The sequence below is a fragment of the Gadus chalcogrammus genome, chromosome 21, assembly GCF_026213295.1.
Source record: "Gadus chalcogrammus isolate NIFS_2021 chromosome 21, NIFS_Gcha_1.0, whole genome shotgun sequence".
Classification (NCBI taxonomy): domain Eukaryota; kingdom Metazoa; phylum Chordata; class Actinopteri; order Gadiformes; family Gadidae; genus Gadus; species Gadus chalcogrammus.
In genome coordinates this window covers 14,631,206-14,642,242 of record NC_079432.1, presented here as the reverse complement: position 1 = coordinate 14,642,242, position 11,037 = coordinate 14,631,206, and the positions used below count along the sequence as shown (strand labels likewise).

The following is an 11,037-nucleotide window of genomic DNA, read 5'->3' as shown; positions in this document are numbered from 1 at the left end:
AGCCATCTGGATATTTCTATAGATCCTCATTATAATGTCTGCCGATGACAAATGCAGACAGCATTCTCCTCCAATTTAGATTACTGGAAATCAAAACCAGTATGGTGCATTCAGAAGGAGGGAAATCTAGGCCCATGCAATGCAATCCGTTTCTTTCCCATCACAGTTAGTGATATAAAAATCAATGTATAGATTTCCTCGGAATAGAAAAAATGCAGTAACGAGACGAGACAATTAGCATCAGATCATTTAATTTCCAACGGTTTTGTAAGAAAAACAAATATTACAGCGTGTATAAACATCATTAGAAGCCTTCTGGTGGACCTTCCTGTTTTATTGGTGGGGTGTGAGGCCTCTCCTGGTGGATACACTACGCTGGCGCTTAGGGGGCTACACGCTAGCCCAGTGGCACTGGCTAACATTATACTGCTATGTTTGTTACACTGCGACTTGTGCCCCAAGATTCCTCTAAGTCTGAACGAAAAAGGCAACATCACCTGGAAAGCCTTGCCGATAAATTAACGGACGCTAGGCAAGGTTACATTCTCGAAAATCTCTAGTACACATACACGAGTGTCCACCTCCAAACCTATACCCACACACTCACACTCACACAAACCCACTCCTCGTCAAAGGCATATTGGTATTTACAGTCCGCTGTTTGCATGGTAATGTGGTACGCATCAGTCGTGTCAGGAGCCGGAGAGATCACGGGTGGTTACAGATATGTTCTGTGTTCTTTACTGGGGATAGGCCTCGATCACCATGGCGTGGCCCTGGAACGGGACAAGACAACAGAGAAAAAACACAGAATGAGAGGCCAGTAAACATAACATTAAGATGACTGGATTAAAAATAGACAAGAGATGACCTTAACGTTCATCCGTTCATCAAGACTTTGTTGAATGGAAAATGGTCTGCATTTATATAGCGCCTTCTTAACCAGTGGCCACTCAAAGCACTTAATTATTGCCTATCATCCACACGTTAACACACCTACGGCGCTGTCAACCAAGCAGGGCAAAAGCCTGCTTGTCGGTAGTCAGGCGTCAGTTCGGGTAAGGTGTCTTGTGAGGGGACAACTCGACACCCAGCTAGGAGGAGAAGGCAACCTAACTAGTCATCCTCCTCTACCACCTGAGCTACTGCCGCCCGATGAACTTCTGCAATCAGGCAGTGCATGCTTAATGGGTATGTACCTGTAAGTAGTGATCGACCGATATATCGGCAGGCCGATATAATCGGCTGACATTTGCATTTTTTACGTGCATCGGTATCGACCGATTTTTTTTCCGGTATCGGACGATTTTTATTTCTTTTTTCTTCGGCATGATTTAGTTTTTTTTATTATTTTTAAATTGAGACATTGTAACATTTGTTACCATCATTGTGTCATTTTTAAGATGTAAATTGAGGGAGGCTTAGCCTGGAAATCCAGACCCACATCTAGAAAGCTGTAGGGTCTGGCAACGAGTAATGAAAATGGCCCAACTCGAGGGGCGGCACCAAGCATGCATTTGAAAATATCACTGGATAACACACATTGGATAACACAACGAACAATCAGAAGAATACAAGGGGTGACGTATCCAGACCAGTGGAGCTAACCAATAGATAAGACTCTTGCTGTATCCGGTCGGTAAAACAGCAACGCTTTTGGCCCGTCTATATTGATACATCGATGTGATTGATTAATGTTCTGGGCCAGGGGAGGCCCAGAATATACACGAGCATATTGCTCATTCCCAGAGTGACTCGCTGAGCAAATTCAAATTGTGCTCTCGCGAGAACTTCAGGAAAGTATCGGCTCAAGAAAATCGATATTGGCGTATCGGTCGATCCCTACCTGTAAGTAAAGTTTTGTCTGCTCCTATTCTACCTCTATAGCAAAGGAACACCTTTCTATGGCTAAACCAAGGTGTGCTGTAGACATGGCCCATTAGGACTGTGTGTGCGTCTGTGCTGCGGTCCCCAGACTCCTGACCCCACAGCACGGCTCCTGTAGAAGGGCAGACGGCGTGGTCACTGCTCACCTGTCCTCCGGCAGCGCACGCCGCCACCAGCCCGTACTGGCCTCCCTCCTTGCGCAGACGGTGCGCTACCGTGGTGACCAGCCTGCAGCCGGTGGCTCCGAACGGGTGGCCCAGGGACAGGGAGCCGCCCCATAGGTTGAACTTCTCCATGGGCGGGGCGCCCACCTGCGAACGGTCAACCAATCAGCACGGGGTTGAGCTGCGCTCCACACACTACTCCTGCAGCCTCCAGGTGGTTAACACATAAACCACGATACATGAACACCATGTTTGGACGCAAAAAGACAAACCTATTCTAAAGTTGAAATTCAAAGATTCGTCTGAAGGTAGACACTTCCTCATTCACCGTCAAGTCTATCCTCCATCACAAGAGTATTTTGGCAAGCCGTCATGTTTAGGGTGTAACCAACGGCTCCACAAACAAACCCCCATGTCGAGCCTAAATTGGACTATAATTAATCAACACTGAGGGCATCCTTGAGCAAATTGCCTCACCCTTTGCGCATTAATGACATGCAGGAATGGAATTAATAAATAAACAGTCAATGTATAATCCTCCCATCAGGGTACGCAGATGGCACAGAGCTGTGGCCGCCATCAGCAGCCTGGTCCTACGTTACGGCGTGCGTGGGCTTTGGCCTAACACGTAACGCCTCGCACCGGGAGGAACGGCCCGAGTGGGACTTGGTCTGTCCGTTATTGTTGTGCTGGGCGCTGAAGTAAAATGTCAGACATGTCTCCAGTGGTGGTGTGACACACACACACACACACACACACACACACACACACACACACACACACACACACACACACACACACACACACACACACACACACACACACACACACACACACACACACACACACACACACACACACACTTTGATAAGACGCTCTGCCCATCCTATGTGAAAGTATACTTTGTTAAGGGTAGAGCAGCTGGCCCATGCTGCATTAAAGCGGCCGACGGAATAGGGGTCCTCCTGGTGACAATTTCAAGGGCATATTCAAAATTCATGAACTCGCCGATCGATGAGGAATTATGCGCGGGGCGCTGCATATGGTATTTTGGGAGGTGAGATAATGAGCCAGAGGAAAGTCCTTGTAGAACATGGTCCAGTGTTCCAATTATCTGCTTTAGTCCGAGCCCTTCTTCCTATTCTCATTATTCATACCTGCTCTTCGTACTGTTAAATAAATTTGTGAGGGCGGCTGAGAAAAACAATATCATAGTGAATTTGCGCCGACACAGTCGGTCGGTGTCCTTGCCCAAATCACAAATATTTTCATAAATCGGACAAAGTTTCACACTGATTCCCTAGACATTGCTGCAATTCCCTTCTATGCAAAGCACACAAAAGGCTTCCCAAAAGGGCTAAGAAAAACATACAGAGCCATAGATATACGTCAGGCCACCTAGTCTAAATTAAACCCAAAACAGGGCGAGCATGATGTTTGGCCTTTGCTTCTACGCATCGCTCACTGCTGCTCTTCAGGATCAGGGTCGTCAGGGTGTTTAGAGTGAGCCAAGTTTCAAAAGGAGGATCAACACAATATGAGCGCAATATTCTCTTGTTTTAAGTCTCGTTACCAGGGCCAATCTGACCACATGGTTGTGTAATGGTTGTTGTGCGGTAACAGGCCCGTTGCCTGGGGGAAACCGTCCAACCTGTTAACCTTACTTTGAGCGTCGCTACGGTCACACGGCATAAAGTGGGCTTTGTTTGTGATTTGTGTGTTCAGCGTTTACCTTTGATGTCCTGCCCATGTACGTCTGTGCGAACCAGTCCGAGTCCATCGCTTTCAGGTTAGCCATGATCTGGCCCTGAGCAAGGAGAGAGAGCAGAGCGCACACACAGCCACTGAATTACCATAGTTACCAGACAAGGCAAGAAATATGATTTCGCTCAACACAATACCCGGTGGCCATTAATAACGCAGGACACAGGGGACTTCCAGCCCAACAAAAATCAATGCTATACTACCACTTCAATTATGAACTGACGCATACTGCAAATACACACACACACACCAACACACACACACTTTACAATATCTAGAAGACTGTCAGATTGAGGCAAATCCACACTTGGACTGCCACACTATAGGACTATAGGGTTGTACCCGATATAAGCTGACTGAGAGTGCAGCCCTACTAGACCGCTGACTTACTGCGAAGGCCTCGTGGAACTCAAAGACGTCAATGTCGGCCATGGTGAGGCCGGCACGCTGCAGGACTTTGGGGGTACCGTACGCTGGCCTGCAGGGGTCACAGTGGGGTCGTAGGACATTAAACAGAAAGCAATGACATCGTTGACCTTTGACCTGGGAGATGGCTGGGTGGTGCATTTAGTGTACTTGTGTAATGAAGATGTGTAACATGTTTGAGAATAGAAATGCTGACACATTTAGTTGCACTGTAAAGAACCCTTTAACCTCATTAGTCATAACGAGGATGATGGACTCACCCCAACAGGAGCTGGTCCTTAGGGTCCTGGGACACATACACAAAGTCTCTGTGGAGACAAAACAGTATTTAACATGATTCATATGTAATGGGATTCCTGTATCTTGAGCCTCTATGTCACGGTTTATTCTGTAATTACATTGTTAAAAATAAAATAAAAATATAAGGTATCCTTTAAGAACTTGGGTGCAAGCGAGTGGGTGTCCGATGCCCAGAGGTGCTGGTGTGGTGTGGTTACCTGAGGTAGGCTTTAGGCTTGTAGCCCATGGCCAGGGCCTTCTCCTCAGACATGATGAGCACAGCCGATGCCCCGTCAGTCTGCACACACACAATGATGGTATGAGGAATTGAACACAAAGCTACTCGTTTACTTTCAGCCCTTAACCTAAGACTTGTTTTGCAATATTGATTTCCATATTGATGGAAAAGATTACTTTAAGACTTCAGGAGAAGGAGGTAAGTAGTCTTTAATATACATGGACGTACTCGGGTGAAATATGTTCATGGGCAAAAGCTGAGTGAGTGAGTGAGTGAGTGAGTGAGTGAGTGAGTGAGTGAGTGAGTGAGTGAGTGAGTGAGTGAGTGAGTGAGTGAGTGAGTGAGTGAGTGAGTGAGTGAGTGAGTGAGTGAGTGAGTGAGTGAGTGAGTGAGTGAGTGAGTGAGTGAGTGAGTGAGTGAGTGAGTGAGTGAGTGAGTGAGTGAGTGAGTGAGTGAGTGAGTGAGTGAGTGAGTGAGTGAGTGAGTGAGTGAGTGAGTGAGTGAGTGAGTGAGTGAGTGAGTGAGTGAGTGAGTGAGTGAGTGAGTGAGTGAGTGAGTGAGTGAGTGAGTGAGTGAGTGAGTGAGTGAGTGAGTGAGTGAGTGAGTGAGTGAGTGAGTGAGTGAGTGAGTGAGTGAGTGAGTGAGTGAGTGTACCAGGAAGGAGGAGTTGGCAGCGGTGACCGTGCCGTGGGGCTTGACGAAGGCCGCCTTCAGCTTGGCCAACTGCTCCATGGACGAGGGTCGGATGCCGTTGTCCTTTGACACGATGTCACGGCCTGGGGGGGGGGGCGGGACAGACTGTTAGGGTCGGCGCGGTAACGGTGGGTTGTGTCTCAAACACCCGTCATGCATAGGGATGCGACGGCAGCGACGACGGAACAATGTGTTTGAATTGAATGGCAGTTTGGGCAAAGAAAGCGTTTCACCCATCAGTTGGATATCCGTTAATATTTCTATGCATTTCCTATTCTACCTTGGAGATCCAGGTTTTGTCTTAGATCATCGTTGTGTACATAATGCACCGCGCCACAGGTGGGTGTACCTGGCACTTTGAAGGAGATGACGTCCTCCAGCAGGCCCGCGTCCTGGGCCTTCTTGGCCAGGGTGTGGGAGCGCAGCGCGAACTCGTCCTGCTCCAGACGCGTCACGCCGAAGGCGGCGGCCAGGCGGTCGGCGCTGTGGCCCATGGTCTCCGCCGTGGAGAACTCTGCCACCGCGGGAAGCTACAGTGAGCAGAGGGGGGGGGACGGGGGGGGGGACGTGATGGTTAGAGCCAGGGTTGTGGTTAAACAATCCTCAACGCCACTGCCGATACCAGATCTATACTGTCATTGGGCCTTCATTCAATGTCAGCACAATTTTGGAAGAAAATAAAAACAGAGATGCACTAGGTTCAATTTAATCAGCTTGAGCTCTGATTTTCTCTTTTAATAAAAAACTAAAAAAAAATCGAGACATTAGTAGATTGTTAATTTGTAGATTGTTAACTTCTGTAGTGTCGTAGTGATATCCTCAGGAGACATGGTCAGGTATTCCACATTGTGTTTAGCCGTCTGCCCTTGGCGGAGCAGCCATTGATTCCCAGACACGGGGCCGGCCTTGCGCTGTTCAAAAAACTAATAACCAAGGGGTCCATTGCTGCTCTCGTCGCTCTTGCCAAATCCGCGAAAATCATATTGTCCTCTGAGAACATCCTTCTGGGTAAATATCTGATCATCTTTGAATATGGTCATCACTTGTATTTTGGATAAAACTTTTGGATTGCTCCGTCGCTGTAGAAGTGTGTGTGGAGGATGGCTGGTTTAAGCAGCCTCACCTGGCTCACTCTGATTGGACCCTGGGGCTGGGTGAGGCTGCACAGCTGTTATACATTGAGTAATCAGTGTGCACAGGTTAAACCAGCCGTCTCCACACACACACTCGTGAGACCTCGTGCATGGCAGCGGAGCCCCCTCACCATGGTGATTATCAAACCTTCCGCCAGCCCTACTGACCCCAGCTCAGAGTGCGTGTACCTCTGGGGCGAGGTGGGCCATGCGGATGCCCCCGATCAGGCTCAGCCTCTGGCCCAACGTCTTGGCCTTGTTCAGGGACAGCATGGTCTTGCGCATCTTGCGACTGTGGCGGATGGGGACGTCCGACATGAACTCCACGCCGCCAGCCACAATGGTGTCACACTGGCCCGACGCGATCAGACCCACGCCTGGGGAGTCGCGGGGAGACAAGAGAAAAGCGGGAGGAGTGAGAGGAGGGTCGATACAGGCTCGGTAACAGGCCTCTATGAGAGTCATTAGGAGCCCTGCAGGACACCGTGGTGATGGCAGCGGGGGCGTGAACCCACCGGTGGTCATGGCCTGGTTGGAGGAGATGCAGGCCATGGTGACGGTGTGGGACGGGGTCTTGTCCGAGAAGCCCGCTCCCAGCGCCGCCTGACACGCACGACAACACACACATTTAAACAAACAAACCAACCAGTTCCCCTTTAGGATCAATCCTCCATGAACACATGCTGAACCAAGACATCATAGAGGGACTGAGAGAGAATGTTACTAAAGGTTGGGGCTCGTTGGCTACAGTCTGAGTTCTCAGGGACCAGTGTCTTTAATGACTCGGAAAACACACAAAACATCACTGCAACCGCAATACAATGCATTGTCTGGCGTCAATATTACTCAGTACAATAAGTGTGCGTACCTCTCTGGCGATGTTGCTGGTCTTGACCTCCTGAATGACTGTGCCATAGATGATGTAGTCAACAGCGTCTTTAGGCAGAGCCGTCTTGTTCAGCAGACCCCTAGACAAAGTCAGAATAACCCAGTTGACCAACACAGCATTCAGGTGTTTGGATGCAGCATGGCTACACCCTTCTCCTTGGTTAGATACCACTTTCAACACTAAATATGTGACTGATCCAGAGAAATTACAAAAAGTTTTTTTATGCATTCAGAATTTAGTTCATCATTCACGTTCAAAAAATAAAAATAACTATAAATGAAATATATCAAAGACATAAAACATATAAAAGACAAAGGGAAACATGCAGTTAGATTAACACACACTTACTGCAGTGATGCCCTGGCCAGATCATGGGGCATCATGTCACTGTATCTGTAAATGAGAAAACACATGTGCACCTTCATGAATCATCTTGGTTTTTTGTGGATTGAAAGACATTATTATTAAGCCAATCAGAAAGCAGCATTTGAAGTGACCTTAATTTCACCACCAGAAGTGTTCAAATACACAATCTTTAGTATTAAATAACATTAGTAGAAGACCAGAGGAGCCGATTGCCGGCTCATGGAGCAGAGGGGACACATACGTGGTTCCAGAGAGCAGGAAGGGTGTTCGGACGCCTTCCACCAACACGATGTTCTTCACCCCCGGCCGGGACAGGGACTTCTTGCTCTTGGTCTGAACTGGAGGGAGGACACGGATGAGGTTACACAGGGGGCCGCCAGCATGGTAGTGACGGACAGCAGTTCACGGACAACCGCTTTGGCTGGCAGTGGCACTGTGATGACATTCAGAGTTGGAGCAATCAGATTCCAATGAAGAGCCATGTGACGTATGTTGATAGACATACGGTTCATCCAATCACTAGGCAGATCTATTTTGAAAGTGTCTCCCAAGTTCAAAACTGTTTTCAAGGACGACTTCACAGATGGTTCTGTGAAACAAACCATCTGCCGCATCAGGCACGTGCACAGAAGCTCCTGAACCTGAATGCAACTTGTCATTGTGACACCATGACTAACTAGGACTACATCCTAGATTATGAGTTTATTAATTCATATTCATGAAATGAATATAAATTCAATAATCAAATCTCGTAATACAGAATCAATCATCATCAGGAATTTTCCTGCATTGAGAGTTACAAGGGGCCTCTGTCAAACTGTATGCCCCCGACCAAACAGACTATCTTCATGGGAAACACTTTTCTTGCGCTGCACTCTGTGGGTTCCTGTTATTTGTATCGGCAATCACACACAATCGACGGGAAAGGCGCTGCCCAGATATACAAGAGGGGCAATTTTCATGAAAGAATTGCATGAAGAGCAGTCTGGGGTCACCCCTTGCTAGTTTGAGAATAAGGGTGAAGAAAGAGGCTAGTAGTATTTTCCTCAGAATTATCATACAAACAGGTGAGGCTTGTATAGCAAATATGTCTCACTTCCTCTGCTTGTGTGCGTCCATGATACCTGCAAGTCTACCCCCATGTACCCTTCATGCTTATATACTATCTGACTTGTTGTGTTACAGAATAAGAATATATTTGTCTGCCAGCAACAGAGTAATTTGTCCGCTAGCTCAAGCCCTCTCCTTCAGTCCAGTATTTAGCCAGTTCGAAAACCCCAGTTATTTTGTGTTTCTGCATGATTTGTGTTCGGTTTATTTGGTGATGAGGCTTATCTGTGTGCTTAATCATTGCTAATATAATTTTTCCTTAATTTGAATGCTTATTTGGTCCATTTGCTCCATGCAGCGTTGCTATCACTAAAGAAGCCAACCAATACAGTCCTTTAAAGTCCCTCCACAACAAGTGTAATGTTATCAGCCTTGCAGATAGGGCTTGTAGAATCAGCGATTCCTTTACAGAGCGAGTTTGCGAGGAGGGGAATCATAAGGTCAGGTGAAACAGTGCAGACATCAACAGATTTCTTATAATATGGCAAGTATTGTAATAATCATTGTTTCTGACAAGATGCTGTAAATCCGTCAGGTCTGGACATAGCCAGAGTCCGCTTGCCTTTATGTTGTCTTTAATGTTGAAGAGGGCACCTTTATCTTTTTAATAAAATATGCTCCACAAATGATACCACCTCCCTTTGAGGCAGGAAATACCCTGGTGTTGCACTCAAATTATAAAGAGTTTTAAGAAATTTGTTGTTCATAAGTTTTTGTTTTTTTCATGCCTGCCAGTCCATCTGAAGAAACGATTGACATGTGAGGACTTACCCTGAGCCTGGAGCTGAGCTGTAGTACCCAGTGAGCGTGTTGCTGTGGACACAACAACAAAATACATATATAAACACATACACACATATACACATACATACATACATACATACATACATACATACATACATACATACATACATACATACATACATACATACATACATACATACATACATACATACAAGGTAGGGCTGTAACGATACGCGTATCAAACCGAAAATCGCGATACTCAAAGCCACGAACCTGTCTCGCGGTGTGAGAAGGCAGAAGCGCGATATGCCCTTTCTAACTCTTCGGTCAAATTGTCCGATTGAAATTTGCTAATAATTTGTCTAAATAATAGTCTGCTGACAGCGCCGCCTCCTATTGATGCCGTAAATATGTGACGAGATGCCCTCTCTGTGATCACAGCTCTCCGTGGCTAAGGAGGATTGCATTTCTCCACAGCCGTCGAAGTCCTCATATGCGATATGATATGATATGATACAAACCGAATCGTGAATTTGTGTATCGTTTCAGCCCTAATACAAGGCCTAACATATACAAGGAATACATTCAATTGAACATTTTAGGATAAATACAAATCTTCATCTAATAATTTAAAATATCTTAAAGAGACTTAGAATGCCATCAAAATAGAGTTGGGCATCTTGCTCATAGAGATGTAGACTGTGGGAAATCAGGGTACCTGCATCATATTGTTATGATGACCCTAACTCTTGTTAGATGGGATGAAGGTAGAGGACTCACCACACTGCACAGCCCAGGCAGGACTGATTGGAGAGCACCGCATCGAGTTCCGTAGCATCGAAGCCATCTTTAATCTGCAAAGTATTTAAAGATAACAATATAAATTAGGTGTGGTAGTGGAGGAAATGTCACATCCGCCCCGCACACAAACATAGACTCACTCACTGTGTAAATGTTTGGTAGTATTGAAAAGCTCCATACAAATGCAAATCATTAATGAGCTGTTGCACAAAATGAGGGGTTAAACAAAAAAATATAACTTTTTTATTAGTGGTGGTCCATTTCCAAAATGAAGTCACTCTATGTACAAACGTAAAAATAAAGGCCAGGAAGAAGGAGCATCTCGACAATAATGCGTAGTCCACTGCCTGAGTCAGTTATCCTTCTATAGCTATAAAAAGTATATCATATAAACGCTTTATATCATGACAGGTCACCTGGAGCCAGCTCTCACCAGCCCCATACACTAGCTGTGACCCTTCACCCAGATTGAGCTCCTGGAGAATGACAAGGGCAAAACGCAGAGATAGGGTCTCAACAAAACCCTTCTCAATGACAGCCTTA

The 11,037-nt window shown here is 46.4% G+C and overlaps 1 protein-coding gene across 1 annotated transcript in view; it reads right to left on the bottom strand.

Moving 5' to 3' along the window:
* Positions 1 to 209: 209 nt before the first annotated feature.
* hadhb (hydroxyacyl-CoA dehydrogenase trifunctional multienzyme complex subunit beta) overlaps positions 210 to 11,037 on the bottom strand; it is an 11,409-nt gene continuing 581 nt past the window's right edge. Inside the window, exons 2-16 of the mRNA XM_056581324.1 lie at positions 10,474 to 10,547; positions 9,721 to 9,762; positions 8,081 to 8,177; positions 7,822 to 7,866; positions 7,453 to 7,552; positions 7,100 to 7,187; positions 6,774 to 6,961; positions 5,801 to 5,981; positions 5,413 to 5,534; positions 4,739 to 4,818; positions 4,502 to 4,549; positions 4,206 to 4,293; positions 3,784 to 3,858; positions 2,034 to 2,198; positions 210 to 776 (exon numbers count right to left, since the gene is read on the bottom strand). Of these exons, the coding sequence (XP_056437299.1) occupies positions 741 to 776; positions 2,034 to 2,198; positions 3,784 to 3,858; positions 4,206 to 4,293; positions 4,502 to 4,549; positions 4,739 to 4,818; positions 5,413 to 5,534; positions 5,801 to 5,981; positions 6,774 to 6,961; positions 7,100 to 7,187; positions 7,453 to 7,552; positions 7,822 to 7,866; positions 8,081 to 8,177; positions 9,721 to 9,762; positions 10,474 to 10,540 (1,422 nt within the window). The 5' untranslated portion in view covers positions 10,541 to 10,547 and the 3' untranslated portion in view covers positions 210 to 740. The remainder of the gene's footprint in view (positions 777 to 2,033; positions 2,199 to 3,783; positions 3,859 to 4,205; positions 4,294 to 4,501; positions 4,550 to 4,738; positions 4,819 to 5,412; positions 5,535 to 5,800; positions 5,982 to 6,773; positions 6,962 to 7,099; positions 7,188 to 7,452; positions 7,553 to 7,821; positions 7,867 to 8,080; positions 8,178 to 9,720; positions 9,763 to 10,473; positions 10,548 to 11,037) is intronic.